We start from the raw sequence: 20942 nt of genomic DNA on the forward strand, positions 1-20942 counted from the left end.
ATTGGGTTTGTGGATCAACATTCATTCTATACTATTATTACACTTATTATCACTGCAAGAGTGGTAGCAGAAGTGATAGCAAATATAGACTCTGGGTATGTCAATTACAAAATTTCAAAGGCAGGCAAGTTCAAGGGCATGTTATCAAACTAAACATTGCTCGTTTTTCTTTTGCCTTTTCCCCCCACTCCCGACTGTCCTGAGAGAGAAATGTTTCCGTATAAATTCAACAGACTTCACTGTGTGTTGGAGGGGTCAAATGTTAACAAAAAACAAATGGCTACATTCACGTAGTGTTCACTTCCTCTGCAGCTATCGGTTGAACCAGGGAAGATACTGCAGACGGCGACTGAAAGAGTTTTTGAGTGCTGGTTAAGACAGGCTTTTCCCACTATTTGTATTTCCAGAGTAATGGGATGGAGACTGGAGAGAGCATCCTCTGTTCCCTCAGTGAGAGGCAAGTGATTTACACCAGCTGGGTGCTGTTGACGTCATCCTTGCTCCTAGCAAGGCTTCCAATAAATACCCCTTTTCCACAACGGTTCTGATGCCAAAACAAGTCTAGGCCTTAATTTGTGCTATTCTGTTCTGTGAGAGAGGTGTGAATGGTTATCATTTTTGTGTTTCCACTGCAGTGGACCTTGAATCACGACTAGGGACGTGATTAGGACGTCCCAACAACAGCATATTACTAATGGCATTTGGGCTACGACACAAGTTAACATATAATATGTTGCCAAAGCTGTGAATAGACAATGGTCTGTATTGATACCGGTACTGTCCTTTAATCTCTTCCACTGAGAGGAAGATAAGAGTCTATGAAAAAAATGCTTTAAAAAATAAACACTCTTCCTGGCCTATACACATGAGCATTGTCCACACACACACACACACAGGATTACACACACACACACACACACACACACACACACACACACACACACACACACACACACACACACACACACACACACACACACACACACACACACACACACACACACACACACACAGTATACAGCCAGAGCACAAGGCCCCCCTACGCCACAATAAAGAATTCCCACCCACTCATTGTTACTACCGCAAGAATACTGCAGTCTCAACAACATAGTCTAGTTTTCAAACAGCAGAGTGTTGCTGGCATGAGTTCTGTCACTTGTGTGATTTGACTTACATCTTTCCCACTTTTCTTTCATCTGTCTCAAAGTCGTTTCCCACGATAATAATGTGCTGACTGCTGAATTGGGCTTTGCACATCTCTGAACATGAGGCAAGTGAGAATCATCCCATTTCATTAGCCTGGGCTAATAATCAAACAAGTCACAATATACAGGCATCTGTATCTGTAGTAGTAGCTTAAAGGAGGAGTTCACCCAAAAAATGACTTATTTTCTATCAATTACACACCCCATGAAGCCTTGATTTCATGGATTTATTTTTGTTTTTGTGGCATTCCTAAGACAATAATTTGATGACCGTGTGTATTTCCGGTAGGAGACACAAATAATCTACTTTGTGTCTCCTACCGGATACATTAGCCGGTAGGAGACGGGAATCAAATCATTATCTTAAGAATGCGACAAAAACAAAAAAGAATCCATGGATTCAAGGCTTCATAGGGTGTGCAATTGATAGAAAATAAGTCATTTTTTGGGTGAACTCCTCCTTTAATCCTTAGTCTGCACACAAGATAATTGCATCTTGAAAAAGGGGGTGGCAAAGTATTAATATCTCCAGCTTTCTCTGTATTCCCATTAGGCCTATTCTAATATTTTTGGAATATTTGGGACTTGTCTAATCCCTTTGGTCAAGCATGGAATTCCCTAAATTCTTCCAAAAGGATTAACATGCTGGCAAATAGGCATTTGATAGACATAATAATTATGTGTTTCAGGCTCAGCCATACATATTGAATTAAGCCATTGTGTTGTGGGATATGGCCTAGATATAGGAGGTATTCTCTCTGCATCATGTGTAGTGTAATGGAATGAATATAAATAATATTATTCACTTTGGCAAAAGAAAATAAACAAGGACATTTATTTTTAAATAATCTATTTTGTGCCACACTCTTCCTTCAGTAACTTAGCGGTGAAAGTAATGTTGCACTTGTAAATGTATCTATTTTGTACTGCTGCAAGCTCAGCACACAGGAAGAGTACATTTCTGGGACAGCTGCTTTGATCTTGAAAGCAGACATGGGAATACTGTATTTGAATTCAGCCTGCTTTCAGCATCCATACAGTAAGGCATGCAGTATGTGCAACATGGATATGGTTTCACAGATTCAATAACGGAAGAATTATTATGGTGACGAACCATATTCACAAATTTCCAGTTATTTTCCAACAGTGAAGGATGAGGTTTATATGTCGCTGCCCTGTTTTTAGACTCCTGAGCATTTTATTCTCTTCAAACTAAGGTAATTTGAAAGTGGCAAACCACTCAAGTTCATATTTCATGCCAAACCCGATTAGCCTCCAATTACAACATGGATGCATCATCGTCACATAATACTCATAATAAATCCTGCATAAAACCTTGTTTTCTACCGCCGAGTAGAGCAACTGTGCCTATAATAAGCAAATGAATCTAGGACGACCCTAGGTTTCTGCCCACTACCAATTTGTAAAGCCACTATGAAACTTTGTCCCGAAAAAAAGGGGGACACCGGTGCACATTTTCCCCAATTATGTGATAGCTCCAGGGGCTCAAGAGTAGCTGGCTGATCCCATTCACTGCACGCTTGGCAGTCGGGGCTGGTGAGTTCTCCCTGTGTTACAAAATAGAAGACGACCTGTCAGTCTGCTTAAGCTCTTTATGCTCAATGTGTCTATGCCTGCACAAGCCAGGGTGAAGCAGCTTGCCTTGGCTACTGAGGACATTTAACATCACGGCATAACAGCATAAAGAAAATAATAATGGATCGATAACTACAGCTTTAATGCGATTTACAGCCACATAGCCCAAGCTTGCAGATTTCAATATAATGACTTTAATAGCTATACTGATTAACACTTTAGGTAACACTTTATGTAACAACGCCATTAAGCATTCACAGTCAGGTAATAATTCTGTTGCAACAACAAAGCTTATGATATACAACAAAGACGTGTTTTGAAGCATAGCTTCACTACAAGAGGTTAATGAAACACTGAAGATGGAGCAATGCAAGTCAAGTGACATTTACACAAGACAATATGGATAGACCAAACCCATCCATGTTTAAACACTCTGTACCTCACCAACTGTCACATTAACCAGTCACCTGTCACATTAGCTCGTATTCATCCTGTTCAAGTCACCCTGAAAAGTTCTTGAGGGGATGGCTCTGAGTGTACAAATTGAACGTACTGTAGGTCCTTTTACTGTGTAACCTAACCTATAGCCAATATGTTCCATTGCATCGGTCCATCCTTCATTTTAGACAGCTTACCTTACCAACTATATTTCACTGAGTTTTGACAGAAAAATGGCCACCCATAGTTCCATACAGGCAAAAATGATACTGTATTCATCTGAGAGGGCTGGCCTCAGATTCTCAGGTTAACAGAGCAGATGAAAGAGTAGAGTCCCGACAGCAAGGACACACACAGGATGAGTAGCGGAACGGAGAGCTCAGAGGGGAGAATGCCTGAATGCAAATTTAAAGAAAGGGAGGATTAGAAAATGGTCTTCAAAAGTCCTGACGGGGCAGAATTCCACAATGCCCAGCCAGACCTTTTTCTACAGATCCACTCTAAGGGCCTCTGGTTGGACACGGACAGATCCAACCAAATTGTCTTGTAGCTCTATGTGAACCACAGAGAAGTACAGGTGAGGTACTTCCAAGTGTTTTGAAATTAAGCAATATGCTGGTGAATGTTTTTTCTTTAAAGAATTTAAAATCAGGGCACCGCTGACCTATATAGCGGTTAAGGCGCATACCACACATATAGGCTCTAACAGTGTGTTGTGGGTTCGATTCCCAAGCCCGACTATCTTTGCTGCGTGTCACTCCCCGTCTCTCTCTCTCAACTGTGTACTATCAATAAAAAGGCACAACTCTCAAGGGAGACAGGACAGGGAAAATACGTTAATTTATCAATCAGTCTCTCTTCTTTTGCGGTTGTCAACTGCAAGGCTATTAAAGCCTTCACATGACATCCTTTCTGTAACTTTGTTCAGAGACATGCAGTAAATAGAAGAAAAACATGCATGTAATGGCACAGTGACATCAAAATTGACAATAATCTCACTCAACTTGCTCATGTTATGCAACAGAGATTGATTGTGGCACCTATGCCTTGTCGTGGTCTGGTTGCATAGTCTCTTTTTCCATTTTTAGCACCGGTTACCATGAATCATCATAGTCAGCTGTAGAAACATCTTAAACTGAGTGACAGACATACTTCACACAAGAAAAACTAGATTCCTTATAATAGTGCTTCTGTCATGAGTCATAGACCATGAGATTGATGACAGTCCCTCCTGGACCCATGACCATGTACAGTACACGGCTGCTTCATACAGTAGAGACCTCAGTCTCACTGGGCAATGTTCCCATGACTAGGGAGGAGCTCTGTTGTCCCCCCCCCCTCCCCTTGACATAGAGCCAGCAGCCCACCCCTAAACCCCCTGTCAGCAGGAAGGAAGTTTTCTGTTGTCCCCAAGAGGAGATCACATTGTGTGTGTGCCGTTGCCGTCCTTCTATTTCCAGAACAGGACAGTGTATCAATGCACAATGGTGGCGAGGCATAGATGTTCTAACATGATGTCTGTCTAGCAGACCAGTTCACCATACATGCAGGTGTCCACCATACAATCATCGTTATTCTCACAGGTAGATGGAGACAATCATGAACATGAAGGCCAGGCCTATACTTCCAGAGTAAATAAGTCGATTCATTTCGCTTGATGCCCTGTTGTAGAGCCTCTCGTTTCACTGGTGCATCTCTGCACCAGTTTCAAGAGGCCAATGGCACCTGTGGATAGGAAAATCTGTCTGTGCATTTGGAAAACAGGTTGGGGTTTGGGGTGGATCATGCATCACTCGTTTGACGCATGTATACAGTCAGTCCATCGTTCATGGGACGGCGGGGGAGACCGCTGGTGTGAATGAACGCATCACGTTAGTCATCATAGGTTAACCATGATGAGGGGGATGGGATCAATCAGATTACCTCACCTAGCGCTGTGTGTTTTATCACCATCCTTAATGGTTCAGTGATTTATTCTCCTGAGGGCAACACAAATGAGAACCGTGTAGTGGGAAGCTGTAATCAGTTAACTCATCACGTAATAATTGTCAATGACATTGTCATGCGAAAGCTGCAAATATTGACAAGTCGTCTTTGTCATGTGGATTAAAATTTGACCCAGTGGGGTGATGAAAAAGAGCTTATGGACAACATCTGGTAACATATACGACTGCTTCTGTGGAACAATCGCACCTCTCCAATGATTTCTCTATTCGTGTTTTGGCAACGCTCAAATCAGCCCCTGCACACAGATAAACGCTTCTAAAAACCCTAAATGGTCATACTTTTGCCGAATGTACAAATACTTGGGATTGCAACATTGTTTCTGAAACACTCCACTGAGTTAATATGAACTATAGCGACAGTAATTATCTTAACATTGTTGCATTTTACAATCAAACCCCCCAACAAAAATCACACAAATTAAACACCAAAGACAGCGACTCAAACAAGAATAACTTGTACCAAACGACACGTCTTCAAGCATTAAATGCTGGTTGTAATCAAAAGACTTACATGTTGCTTCGGGTCCAGCCTTGTCTTCCACATCAGTACCGATGATGTCCTTATTGTTATTGCTTTCCATTGTTGCTCATTCAATCATGCGGTTCTACTGGTTCTACTGGGCTCTTCTCTTCTTCCTCTCCGACCGACAGCCCGTCCTCTCATTCCTCAGGCAGGAGGGGAAAACTTCTCGCTCCTATGTGGTCCAAAACCCACTGCAAAGTCACCGTGTGGACGTCTAAATAACGATGAATAAAAATGACCCCCGAAAAAAAAGACACTTAAAACAACCGGTACTGGTGAACAAACCCGCCCGTTGTTGCGTCAATTCCTCCTGAGAGAAGTGAGAGAATGGTGTGAGAGGGAATTTGGGGAGTCGTGGGGGAGGAGTGACTGTGACTGGACTGACTGGATGAACTCACACTCCGGCACACAACAGCTGATGCTGAACGCCAGCGTTGCCAGGTTTTGCGTGAGCAATAAGCAGCCAGGTCTAGGAAAACAAGCCCAAAAGACGCAACTAGGCCACTTTCATATACTTGAATATAGCCAATCTACAAGCTCACAACGCATCGCGATGTGAGCTTGTAGATCTGCTATTTTCCCCCAAAAAATGTATAACATTTTGGAATATTTTTGAAACATTTGAACAACACACATCTTGTATATTGGGGATCCTTAGTTGGCATACAATATTTTCAGATGGGGGTCCGCAGACAAATACATATTAATTTGACTTGAACATGTTTGAGAAACACTGGTTTAAACAACATTAGGAAACAAGACCAAATAAGCAACTACACTTTATAAACAAGCCCAAAGAACCGTAACCAGCAATTACCAATATTTACAAGCAACTTTACAGAAGAACAAGCCCACAGTTGCTTATAATAAGCAGACATGGCAACCTTAGCTAAAACGCCTGCATCGTCGCGCGTTGTTGGTCGCGCGCGCCGAAAATAGCCGATCTACAAGCTCACACCGAGCTTGTAGATCAGCTATTTTGGGCACGCCACACTGACTCGTATGGACGGTCCCTCGCCGGCCTCCGGATCGGAGTCGGACTGTACCATTATCGGGTACGGGGGGGGGGGGTTTACTGTTATTGTGGAATATCCTCTCTCTGTCTGATCATAATATTTATGTTTCATGTGGTGGTGTAGTAGCCGATAACATCCTTCAGGCTGTATATGTGACAGTAGCTCACAGCTAAAGAATTATATGATATATGAAGTATTCACCGACCCAATACCCCGTTATTCACTATTTGGTCCATTCGCCTTTAAACAAAACATACAATGGTCATTTCACAGCTCACACGAGTGTAGTTTAAAAGTTTTAGACTGACAGACAGACAGACAGATGTGCATATCTACCATTAGATACACAGGCAAGGCTATATCATGTGCAATCTATCACGACTCTCACGAGTAGCTAGTATATGGGCATATAAAATAGAAGACTTACAGTATTCAGTAGATGCAATAAAGAAAACCTAACCCCAAACCTTGGACACTGCATGGGAGAAAGCAGCATTGTCACTTTGTCTTTGTCTGACTGAAGGTGTGCAGGATGTGTAACTTAAGGGGTGCATAACTGACATATTTGCACTGATTGAATACTTTATTATTATTATTATTATTATTTTTAGAAGTTTTCAGAAAATGTGCACACTTGGCCTGACTTATGATGACATGGATGGTTGTACACAGGGTATTTATGGGCTATGACAGCTCTTTTTTTGGATTAAGTTGAGGCACACTTATAACTGGTCATAACAGTTAAACAATCGCCTAGGGTAAATGATTAGCTGAAATTACCAGTTTGTATATGCATGTAATTGCAGGTTATAGAAAACTATGGGGTTTCCTGTCAGCCTGTTTTCACCTGTGTTTCAGCATAATGGATGGTTTCACTGACTGAGTTAGGATTATAAAGTTATTATTGCAAATGTCATCATGTGAGTTATAAAGGATTCAATGTAAAAAAAAAAAATATATATAGAGAGAGATAGCCACACAGCAAAAATGATAATTTATCCATTTGTAACTCCATATGGTTCCATTTGTACAAACCTGGGAGTTAAATTAACACAATTAACATAGCTGGTTCTTCAAACCAGCAATAATGTTTGCATCGGTTGTAGGCCTACTTAAGAAAGTTACATAACATTTGAACTGCAAGTGATGAGGTATACCATCTACCACCTGTGGATCTCCGACAGCATCTGCCAGGAGGAGGGGGTTGGGGGCTAATCGGCACGCTTGAGAAGGGACATCCCGTCCCCCCAAAAAGACCCCAGTTGGGCTCCTTTGTGCAGCTGTTGAGTCCTGTTAGCAAAAACCCCCAAGAGCCACCTGTCACTGCAACTGGAATGGAAAAGTGGTGGCTGAAGAACATGGGGGTTGGGTCTTGGGGACCCCGTATAGAGTGTGTGTGTGTGTGTGTGTGTGTGTGTGTGTGTGTGTGTGTGTGTGTGTGTGTGTGTGTGTGTGTGTGGGTGTGGGTGTGGGTGTGGGTGTGGGTGTGGGTGTGTGTGTGTGTGTGTGTGTGTGTGTGTGTGTGTGTGTGTGAGAGAAAGGGAGAGGGGATTGAGTGAGGGGGGGGGAGTTTAGCAGTTGATTGCATGTGAACACAAAAGCCCAGAATGAGTTTAAGATTGACATCATTTTAGATTGTTTATTATTATTTATAATAATAATATCTTATCATTACTATTGTTGTTGTTGTTATTATTTACCACTAACCACAAAAAAAGAATTGAAGTATATTGATCATTGTATTTTCAAACAATGATCATGATAATTTTGGCATCACGCAATTGTGAGATAAGTAATTGCAATAAATAAAAAATGAGACACTATTAGACACTTTCTAACATGATTTAATTATTCTATTCTGCACAGTATAAACAAATACAAACAGACCAGAAAGGGCAGTGGGAGATGAGAAATATAGAATATTGTGAAATTACAAAGAGAGTATTATTGCATTTGTTGTTCAAGAGCTTGCAATCTTTGGTTGAAACTTAAATACATTTCTTTACATCTACAGCCTTCATTAGATTAATTTGTCGATGAACAATAATGTAATATTATTCATCACATCCCAGCCATTATTTGTCCTGGGTGAGGAGGTGATAAAGGAAGGGAGAGAGTAATGAGAGGGTCATGCATGATAATTGGTCAGATGCAGTATCAGCCCTAGGGATAAGACAGTAGCTGACCAATCAGTGTAAGCAAAGGCTGTATTATTCCTAACGCACCGAACCCTCCAAAAAAAGCATCCCCACACACTTTACGCACGCAGGTTTGCGCGTGACTCTCGCCAAACCGGGACATCTGGTCAACCTATATACAATGTATTTCTATGAGAATGCATGAGGACAAACTTTTCACGCTGTGACATGTTGTGAACTTGTAGAACAGTTATTTACAGTGTGCGACTTCACATCATGCAATGAAGTAGAATCAAGCCTTCAGTGTGAGCAATGCTGCTGAAGGAACTCTCAAGCTCTGGAATGACCCCACCCCCCCCCAAGTCAGGACTGCAGGCTCACTCCACATTTTCCGCAGCAGTATTTGTAAACTCACCACCTCAGTCTCCAAGTCACCCCCTAGCACTGTATCACTACTAGTAGCCTATTTCAATGTTGTTTGCTTCCCCACAAAGGCTGAGAATAGTTTTTTAAATAATATGTTACTTAGATATATGCTAAGTTTGAGGTTTACCTGCTATCCTATTTCCTTGCTAGAAGTTAATTGTTTTCTTGGCACTTGGTACCTCTGGTTAAGAGCGTCTGCTAAATGCCTAAATTGTAAATTATAAACAATGAATATGGATGACACTTGGCTGCCAAACACAGTTACCGCAGATGGTTTAGTAAAATTCACAGCTGTGGAGACTGGCTGTTTATATGGATGCAAAGGAAGCAAAACACAGAGTGGAAAACAGTGACCTTTGATAATTCACAGAATGGCTGCACAGTGCAAAGGCTGGCCATGTTTTCAGCCAACTCCCTCCCCGGTCCTGTTAGGGAATAGCAGAGGGAAAAAAAGGTTTATTCACAGGAGCAGTTCCAATTTGACGGTAATATTAAACTGCTTATTCATCGTTGTTGCTCTCAGTCAGTATCCATCCTCGGGCACAGCTGCATCAGCCCTCGTTTAGGACCGATATGCCAGCCCTTGGTTGGAAAACCAACAACAAATAAATCTATATCCATATCTTTGATCTATCTATATCTTTCTCACTCTTACTGGGCTGTCAGTGTATACATTTCAAGCAATGACTATGAAACCTTTATTCTGGCAGGTGCAACATATTGAAGAATAAAATAACATTTGGACAAATATTTTGGAAATAATTGTGCCGGCCCAGTCATATAACCTTGATGACAGTAAGCTTGTTACTGTACATGCTCAGTGCATGATGCATGATGAGAAGCGCAGGAGTACGATTAGGTCATCAGTACACAAAGGAGACATTAACATCACCTGCAACAGTGGCCTTTTAAGAGTATAAGCAACAAGTGAATGGTACAAGCCAGGCTGACATGGCGACAAGGCTCAGCGCTCCTTCAACAGCCTGATGGTTGACAGGTGGAACCTGTTCCATGGTCTGCTTGTGTGTCTTTTGATACATAGGTATCAATTGCCTAGCCTGCATGACATCAGTGGTGTGAACACATTGTTGCTGGGGTGGTGGGTGTCATGCAGTTATCAACATTTGATAATGGAAGTGACAGACTTACCAGTATTCATAGGTACATTTTCACGTTTAGTTAAACTAACACTTAACTGGGTTTTTGCTGTGTATTTCGCTAGAGGTGACTAGAGTAAATTTTAAGCCATGCAACATTGTCTGTAAATAACACTATGGAGCACTATTGCTGGGATCTCATGATTCATGTCATATTTGCATGTTAAAAGTACATTTCGGTACAGACCTGGCATCCTGCATCTTTATTTTCTTGTGCAATCTGATAGCAAAATGAAAGGCAAGGCAGGAATAACAGCTTACTGCAGAGTCAGGAGACATGTACTCATTAAGGAAACAGCATTGTACCGTACGACATTAATGAGCCATACAAACCAAGGAGGCGGCAGATATGAAGAAAATACACTGGTGGGTCTCCATTAGCTATGTCTTTGATGTGTACAGTATGTTGCATCACTGGAGAACTGCTGACAGATTTAATCAACTGCATTCTATACGTACTGACTCGTTTTTGTCAGAGTTCATTGTTCATGGGTCCCGTTTATGCAGGCTGTGCAGGCGACCTGTGAATCTGTCATTTCCATTAGCTATCCACAAGTGAGACCCCACTGCACACAAGAGAACAGGGGACCCCCACCTCGCCTCTTAACACTCCCTCACAAGCTGCAGCTGCACTCATCACAAACACCTGACACACACACACACACACACACACACACACACACACACACACACACACACACACACACACACACACACACACACACACACACACACACACACACACACAAAATTGCCACTGATTGCTTCAGTGGCACATAACCCAGAACAGGAAGTGAGTTAATACAGAACTTTGGGAATAGGTTAGTACAATAAATACGTTTACAGCCACTGAGAGGATGTGAATGTATCAGTAAAAAAATCAACATAACAGGGGGCGTCAGTCAAACAAAGACACAGGAAAGCACGGGAAACACTTTAAGGGAGATTAACAGAGCGATATAGAGAAGAGTAGCCCGTACCAGAGGCCTCAAAGCAACTGATACACCGCAGCAGAAATGCGAGCCACACTAGGAAAGAAAGCTCTCTGCAGCCTGAGCTTCCTCTTTCTTTGAGCCCATTTGGGCTTTGTAATGTAAAAGGAACCACCGGTGTCACTCCCGCTCCCGATGGGGGAAAAGATACAGACGAGCAGTTAATAAAGAAGAACATTGAAACCAGCACACCCCATGAGAGCAACAACAGATTTGTAAAGCGCCTTAAAAAGTGGTGTGTGTGAACTGTCTCTGTAGTAGTGTGTGTGGGTATGCCGGTATTGGCTCCTGTCTCTTGTGATTTCTTTTTCAGGGAGCCTGTCCACTGCCACAATGAGTCTAGAGGTCAGCTGCTGTGAATGGCCTGGGTCGCCATCAGTCCCTTAATGAAATAACAATAGGAGGAATGTTCAGAATGTCCCGCCTAGAGGAATATACTACGCCCAGTCAATGTATAGACTGTGAGTATGCTATCTCTGTCTATCACAAACAGGGTGTGGTGGTGTAGCCTTAAGGAAGGGTGGTTATGAGGCGGTTAGGCGATGATGAATTTGGTACTGTTGATGTCCTTTACACTTTTATAATCTATTGTATTTGGTCAAGTTAACAGTAACAAATGGTAAGACAATTACTTCATAATATTGTGTTCTTTGTTAGGGTTGTCAGAATTGATTACCAGTGACTTTCTTTTGATTCGAGTATTCCTCAACCATTTCCCAGCGATGTGATGATGTCATTTTGCCGCTTTGTCACCGTTATAGGCTATATATGTCACCGTTATAGGCTATATAAGCCCAACATCTACGTCGCACCGCCAATCCGACCGATATGTCCATATGGAGATCTCTGTATCTGTCCTTGTCCCTTTTATGCCCATATATGGAGATCCCTGATGTCATCGGGCTATACGCCCATATATGTGCATGCCCCCTTTTGTGCCCACATATGGAGCTGACTAATTGTTTGCGTCTGATGCCATGACGACACATAGAGGTTAGACAACACACTCCATATTTGGGCGTAGCTGCCAATTTTAATACAATATATGTTGAGTTTGCAGTTTATCTCCTGTAAATAACAAGGCTTTTTTATACCTCCATAATTTCTCTGTTGCTTTCTGTTTGCTAAATCAGTGTCTCTGAGGCTTGCAAGGTCAAAGGCCATTTGCACCTGTAGGGGGGTCTGCAGATTAATCTGATTTATGACTGTCTTGTCTTTTGTTGCCTTCAGTGTGATTTAATAAGCCACTACATAACATGTCATGCTGGATAAAATGAGTGTATGAGCACAGCCAGAGAGATAGTGTGGGAGAGTTCTCCATCTCTTTGTGTTTCTCTCTAGGGTGCAGTGGAAGGAGCCAGATAATCTTCCTCTGTTTAATCTCACTCTCAGTGGCCAATTATGGGCTCAGAACTGTAAGGAGCCATCTGCATTCACAATACATACTGCAGTGCACAGTAAAATCCTCATATTGTACATATTCATATATCTATATTAAAAGTGTTATTTCAATTTTGGGGGAGTGTAGTGTACAAATGGAGCAATTTGTATATTTTGCCAAAAGAAAATATATTTCAGGGTACAGCTAGTAGTACAGCTATGTCTTCCTGACTCATTAAGCAACAGGTGGTGAGACAAGGCTTCATATCTTCATTGTCTTATCCACCAGGAATGTGATGCCACAGCAATATGTCACAGAACCGTCCGGCAGACGATGACGCAATGATGGCTAAAAAAAACCAAACAAACGAGCTGTCTGTTTGAACAAGTGAGGACATGGCTCCCCTCTGCCTGCCTGCGGGGTCCCAAGCCATTCTACTGTTCTCTCTCTCTCTCTCTCTCTCTCTCTCTCTCTGCCTCCCTTCTGCTCCATTGCACTCACTGTTTATGACCATATGCATTGCCATTTCGCTACACTCCTCACTCCCCCTCGCCCCCCCCCCCCCCCCCCCCCCCGGCCTCGACACACAACCACCAACACCCACCCATTTCTGACCGCAATCGCTTCATAACAATGAGAGCCTCTCCCAGTGCTTTCATTTCCATGACAAACCAAAGTGGGAGCCAGGAGAGAGAAGCAAAATGGCAGAGGGAGGAAAAAATGAATGAGAATGAGAGAGTGGGAGTGTCTTCACTAGTTCACGTTGACCTCTGATGCCATTTGAAAGGAGGGGAAGCTCTCGAGATTCTGCATGAGATTCAGACAGATTCAGACAGACGGACATGAACACAGAAGCAAACATACATACACCTAAGTAAAATAATCAGTGTAAAATCACTGACTTCTAGTATACAACTAGAAATATCCACCTGTGGAGAGAGGATGGACTGAACCTATACAGGGGTAAAAAGTTCAGTCCATTCTGTGAGAGAATGTATTGATTTAATGTCATATGGATGGATGGCTCTGTCAAAGTGATACGCATATTTGATAAAAAACAGAGGGCAAAAGGTTAAGAGGTCAAGCCTTAGGGCAGCGTTATATATCTCTCACACACACACACACACACACACACACACACACACACACACACACACACACACACACACACACACACACACACACACACACACACACACACACACACACACACACACACACACACACACACTTTCTATATAGACAAAGATCCAAACATAGGTTTGTGTCCTATGTCATCTGTCTGTTAATGTGAGTTCAAGAGGCTACTTATCCATTTTGTATAAGAGTGATAGTATCCTCATACGGTATGTGTTGATATTAAAATTTTACACATCACAGACACTGAAAGCCCTTGAGTCTTGTACAAAAGAGTGTTGCTCCGAATTTAGGACATTAATTTGGTACCTCATTAGGAAGGAAATAATGAGGGGTGTGTGTGTGTGTGTGTGTGTGTGTGTGTGTGTGTGTGTGTGTGTGTGGTGAGTGGATGAGTGAGTGAGTGAGTGAGTGAGTGAGTGAGTGAGTGAGTGAGTGAGTGTGTGTGTGTGGGGGGTGAGTGAATGAGTGAGTGAGTGAGTGAGTGAGTGAGTGAGTGAGTGTGTGTTATACAAGTATCATCTGCTTTAGAGTGTGCTACAAAGACCATGAAAACATCAATGAAAGAGGCAACTCAGACAGTTTGTTATTGAGTTTTAGTTGATAACGAGCTGTAATTTACAAGAACTTGATGTACAGTAGTAGGCTAGTGCATTGAAGACCACACACATGAATAATGCTTTCAAGTCTGCATATCAAATTCACATTTCAACAAAAGAAGAAAATTACAAGTTTCCTAGGGAATTATGGGCATCACTTCCCGTCGATTTGATCAGGTATCAGGGATTAAATCGACAGGAAGTGATGCCCATAATTCCCTAGGAAACTTGTGAATAAAGATCCTTTGAAAATAGCAGATCTACAAGCTCACGTGTCGCAGACACGTTGTGTGCTTGTAGATCGGCTATTTTCAAATTGCCAAAGTAAATATATATAGGTCTGGAGGTATAGTAGAGTAGAAGTAAAATGATGGAAAGTTTGAAACACTCCAGTAAAGTAAATAAATCACACCCAGTGTGAAGTGGGCGGTGTGGTCATCACAGTGATGGAAGCTCACTTCAGAAAAAATGTGTTTTTTTAAGTGCACATTCATTTCATCATAATTTCATCATGTGTCTCGCTAGCCAATCAGTGTTGAATAGAGTCAGCGGGGAATAGAGTCAGCGGGGGTGTCCAGGGGCCACCCATTGTGGGTGGAAGGGGTGTACAATGGGTGGCCAATCACAGTGCAGGGTTTGGGGGGGGGGTACAATGCTTTGGGGGGGTACAATGGGTGGCCAATCACAGTGCAGCAAATGTCAATGTCCCAACCTCACATATAGGGGCGGCTACACCGCCCAAAAATACCTCACAATTGTACTTAAGTACAGTACTTGAGTAAATGTACTTACGGTAGTTGCTTTCCACCACTGGTTATGGGTGCAGGCCAGTGGTGTGTTTGTGTGTAGTGATAGTGAAGAGGAGTGTGGGCTGGGGCTCAGTAATAATCCCCAAAGTGCTGGGCCTCCCAACACGACGGCCTCAATCCCCCCAGGACCCCGATACGATCTGCCTGACGGCGCTCCTCATTATTGGCCCGTCAGTGGTTCAGCTCCACCTCCAGACGGCACATGGAGAAGAGGATTAACATATAACACTGGGAGAGGAAGAACAGGGAAGGATAGTATGACAAGAGGAATGCTAAAGGCAATGAAAAACAGAACTTTGTGGTGCCTTTGGGTCGGCCCACGTAATTCTACAGCAGCTAGCAATTAGACCAGCGGTTCTCAACCTGTGGGCCCGGCCCCACTGGTGGGCCATGGGGATATTGCAAGTGGGTCCCCCAAATAATTGGCAAAACATTAAGATTTTGATAATATTGCATGTTTATTTTTTCTTACGTCATGGTATTTCTTCTTTAAAACCTTGAAGAATGAGTTCTCACTAGATTAGTTTAATTGATCCATGATCACTTGATTGATCGTTAAAATAAACACTGATCAGATGGGTGGGCTGCGAACACTTTCATGATATTCAAGTGGGCCCTGATCCAGAAAAGGTTGAGAACCACTGAATTAGACCTAGGAAATCTATCAGGGCTATGGGAGCATAATAAAAGTAGTTCTGAGGCCAAAGAGTCTCTCGCTGCATTAAAGTGCTCTCTTCAGCAGAATGAATCAGCTCAGCTGTTCTATGCAATATCCACCACTCTACACAGCATCAATTAAACTCATTGTCTGTAACATTGGCTGTTGTCCATTCTGAACAACTCTCAACCCCCCTCCTGAATCAAATAAGAAATGCCAAATGAGTTTGCTGCCACAACAGATTGCTGCGATGAATTGAATACACAGGACCCCAATGGAAACAAGCCATAGTGCTTTCTTGGGTATATCATTTTAGCATCCTTTTGTATGGAACTGTACTTATGTGCTTTTTTTTGGGCAAACTGTTAAGTGTTCAATCAATCAATCAATTAACAGACAACATATTTAAAAGAAGGCACCAAGTTTGCATCCTATTTGACGGACAATCCTAATTTAAAGCTTATTAGAGGTAGACGTCAGGGGCTGCATTCACTTTATGTTCAATTAGCTGTAATGAGGATTTACTCTGAGGTGACACCGATAGCTGCAATCTGATGACAGACGTACATAGACATGAGAGCAGAGGGCTAGGTGGGGCTTTGCATTTTATGAATCTCTTTGAAATGGCTACCATGCTGACTGTTAGCTCTTTCTAAATTAATCAGTTGATGAGTAATTAAAAGAAAGCAGACCATGAAAACATTAATTATTTTAAGACTTTAACCTACTTTTGCCTTTCAAGTGCATAGAAGTTAATATGGTGTGTGTGTGTGTGTGTGTGTGTGTGTGTGTGTGTGTGTGTTGGGGGCATAGTTTGAATGAGAAGTGTAGGCCTAATCTGGAAGAAAAACCTGGTTTAGAGAGGTATATGTATATGTGTGTATTTTGGTAAAAGTGTTGTTTGGGGGAAACAAGTTACCAAATTGAAACCTTACTCAGCATCGAAGGACACAGCTGGCAGTCACTTGCCTCAATTTATTGGCCTACCATTTGATTTGCTCAGCATTCTGGGTAATTGCCATGGTAAATCAAAGCAGCCTATGATATCCAGGGAGACCTATTCAGTTTTATTTGGGGTGAGGGAGGTTGTGTTTACCCTCTTGAAGCCCTGACAACACAAGGTGAGTTATAAATCTAAGAACACAGGGAAGAGAAATGAGTGGATGTCAGTGTTAGTCAGAGTACAGCAGCAGAGGGGCTGCCATGCACACACTGCAGATGATTATGATTTATAAGAGAGGAGCATGTCTAGACTGTAAGACGACCAGAGAGGGAGGGAGAGAGAGAGAGAGAGAGAGAGGGAGTTTAAGTCTGTGTGAAAGAGGCAAAGGGAGAGAGAAAGAGGCAGAGAGAGAGAGATAACGCGAAAGCTAGATAGCTATAAAGAGGCAAAGGGAGAGAGAAAGAGGCAGAGAGAGAGAGCGAGAGAGATAGCGAGAAAGCTAGATAGCTAAATAGATAGGAGAGAAAGGGGATGCAGACTGATAAAGGGAAAGAGAGTCGATATAGTCCAGATGTCCGGGACAGACTTTAAAGGAACACTTCGCCCATTTTCAACCTTATTTTCATATAATTGGTCCTTGATAATGCTCATTTTAAGATGGCACCATCTCCGTCTACTCGCCCCGTGTCTCAGAGGTGGGCTGTGGACTAGTTCAAAAACCTGCCTACCAAAATTAATGACATCATCAATTATTAAGCTAAGGAAACTACAGCCTTTCTCATCCTGGAAAGTTAGCACACTGACATTGTTCAAAAAAAACGGTGGTTACAAATTGTGTCTTTTGTTATTTGCTTGTTATTTAAAAAAAAAAAAAAATAGCTTAAGTTTTACATTTTAAATGATCTAATCTTACCTGTATCTCTCTACTCTTACCTGTAACTCCTGCATGTCCTGTGTTTCACGCCTACTGCATTTTGGACAACTGAATTTCCCACGTGGAAACAATAAATGTCTGTCTGTCTATCTTCAGTAAAGAGCAAGCACTTCTTGGCTGTACGGCTGAAACAGCAAAGGACAATGCCGGAATAACATTAAAAACATGATCTTCTTCTGACAACGATCATTATCATCCGTTTACCTTGTGGGGATCTTAGCCAGAGAGACAACATATACATTTGTGCGTCACCCTTTGCTCCTATTCACAGAATCACTTCAGGCTAAATAATTGTACAATGCAGGGGGATTATCTTTAATCTGACTTTGCATTAAAACACTTTCATTCACATCACTGTGCCTCAGGTCTGAACTTGTACACATTTGCTTAAAAGAAACAATTTCAGCCTTCCTGAATTCCTTGCCACAAAAATGGATATTCTGGTGATGAAACAATTTAAGGTCTTGTGTTCAAACAACACAGCTGGCAGCAACATTGCTGGCAGTACAATTATTTTACCCAAGCTTTCCTTAACAGTGTGGAAAAGAGATACGGTATGTGTGTGGGTGTATGGGGATGTGGGAGTCACATTTATGATTCGGTTCAGAAGTCTTACATCTAGAAATAGAAAATGTCCCTGAACTGCTAAGTTAGGGACTGATGGTCCAGTAGTTTGCTAGATGGTAATAGTCTGAATACTGACCATTACCGTACCTGACTGACTGAAACTAGCACATCTTCAGTGGTTGGAGTTTGTCTTCGTACTCCTCCATTGAGAACTTTAGATATAGTTCATTATTTTAAGCAGACGGCACACCGGATTGAACACAATGCGCTGCCATCTTTATCGTTGTTCAGACAACATTGCAATTACCGCTCACTGTTGGGAAAGGGAGACAACAGACATAAAACTTGGGATTGTAGCTTTATATAGACCACCTTCTTTCAGGGTTGGGTTTGCAGTAAGAAGGGTGTTATCACATAAATTGCATTACACCAAGTTGTGTGCCTGAACTAGCTCCACTGCTTTCTTCAGATAAAACCATTACTCATATCCTTACTGAGTGAAACCAAGCCCAATCCCTCAATGAAGTAATACCCCTAATGACGTACTGTAGCACAGGAACTGAGTCACCATATGCCCAATAATTACAATGTTTCAAACGGCTTATAAAAAAATAATTGACATCATTTACAATTTCATCTCACCAAGGTCATCAAGTACCGAGTCATAATGTCACAATTAAATAGATGAAAATACACAAATATCACACACAGGCTGCTCATGTGGACATGCCTCAAGCAAAATATCATTCTTCAATCACTTCCTTTAGCGCTTTATCGCAGAAATTCAATATACAGGAACATGCGCACACGCACACACACACACACACACACACACACACACACACACACACACACACACACACACACACACACACACACACACACACACACACACACACACACACACACACAGTTGTCTCCAAGGTAATGTGAACAGTATGACATCAGATGGAAAGGCATGTGTGGAATTTTAAGATTAGTCAGCACTGGTATTGCTTCTTCCAGACTACCTCCACATAATCTCCAGTGTAAAAGATTCAACATCCCTGGTTATTTGAATGAGTTTTATACACACCAGCAAAAAATTTGCCATGACCAACATTTTTTGTTCAGAACATAAACATCTTGCGTGCTTTTCACATCTTATAACTTAGATCCAGCTACGTTCTGAGTGAAATCTAAATACACAGACAAATGGCAATAGCATTCCAATTCAGCATTTGCAAACAAAACAAACTTATAGAACACTGCACTGCACACTATGCGTGCAGCGCAGCAGGTATGGGTCCAAAAAATCCCTTGTTGCCAAGCCCAAGATCAGCTGTAAAAATAAGCCAGCAGGTCCTATTTTTGACAGGGAGACTTCTACATTCTATCACGCATTGCACAAAAAGGTAAGAAACCAAGCTAAGAGTCAATAGCTCTTTCAGGAAACACAAACCAACCCAACTGAAGTAGTGTAAAATAAAATCATAGTTGTCAATTGGTGCTTACGCTAATTCCAGAAATCAGCAGTTTGTTCGACAAAAGAACTCTCCAAAACAATTCACAGGCATCCAAATGCCAATGGTACCTGTACAAAAACCAGTACCTTGCATTGTCACAGTTCATTATAAACATGTGCTGATAGGACCAGCCTATCAATAAATCTGTTGTTCGTTGATTCACAGCTATCAGAGAAGTGTGTCCTCACTCTCCTCTGCATGCGTGCTGAGTTGGCCCTTCCTGCGGGCAGTGATGGCAGCCCAGATACGACACAACATGCCCCCTCTGGGAAGGAATACAGGATACTTAACACATACTGTAAATGCCACATTCCAAAACAATATATGAGTTTTGATATTATTTCATATTACAGGAATTTCATAAAGTGGGATTATATCTATGAGGCCTCATAAATATGACAAATAGAAAGATGGCTAGGTGGTTCAAGCAAGATGGTATACTTGTAAAAACCTTTTCTCAACTCAATAAGACAGCCACCACAGAAATTCCAGCCAGAGGAATTTTACGTGCATCAGGGGAATCTTTGTGTTTACCAGTTGTGCTCATATACTGAATAAAGTCAAATCAGTCATGTGTTTCAATGTGTAACATACCCGCTTTGCATATAGTCATACAAATCTTACATTAACTAAAGCGAGTGTTTTCCTCTCTCTAGTAATAACTCTGTAGAGAAACACTTCTGCATGTGTGAGGATGTGTGAGGGTGATGCGTGGAGACAGCTCACCTTATGCCACAATACATTAAGTCATCCCTGCAGGCCATGTGGAGGAGACAGTCCAAGGTGAACTCATGAGAGCGCAACTAGGAAAAACAGGTGAAACGTGAAATTGTGTTCTTATGTAATAATGCTGTAATAATGAAGCACGCTAATAACAAGAGACTGATGCCATTCAGCCTAATTAAGTGTAGA

General features: G+C 42.0%; 2 protein-coding genes across 6 annotated transcripts in view; both read right to left on the reverse strand.

Moving 5' to 3' along the window:
* The window catches only part of map7d1a (MAP7 domain containing 1a), a 54036-nt gene extending 47904 nt beyond the window's left edge, over positions 1–6132 (reverse strand). For all 4 annotated transcript variants that reach the window (XM_084052002.1, XM_084052000.1, XM_084052001.1 and 1 more), the window contains exon 1: positions 5757–6132. In XM_084052002.1, coding sequence (XP_083908128.1) covers positions 5757–5826 — 70 coding nt within the window. In that variant the 5' untranslated portion in view covers positions 5827–6132. The remainder of the gene's footprint in view (positions 1–5756) is intronic.
* Positions 6133–18270: 12138 nt separating this feature from the next.
* The window catches only part of LOC311042710 (mitogen-activated protein kinase kinase kinase 5), a 28257-nt gene continuing 25585 nt past the window's right edge, over positions 18271–20942 (reverse strand). For both annotated transcript variants that reach the window (XM_084053632.1, XM_084053633.1), the window contains exons 27-28: positions 20757–20833; positions 18271–20295 (exon numbers count right to left, since the gene is read on the reverse strand). In XM_084053632.1, coding sequence (XP_083909758.1) covers positions 20199–20295; positions 20757–20833 — 174 coding nt within the window. In that variant the 3' untranslated portion in view covers positions 18271–20198. The remainder of the gene's footprint in view (positions 20296–20756; positions 20834–20942) is intronic.

Source organism: Gymnoscopelus microlampas, assembly GCF_963454915.1.
Source record: "Gymnoscopelus microlampas genome assembly, chromosome: 3".
Classification (NCBI taxonomy): Eukaryota; Metazoa; Chordata; class Actinopteri; order Myctophiformes; family Myctophidae; genus Gymnoscopelus; species Gymnoscopelus microlampas.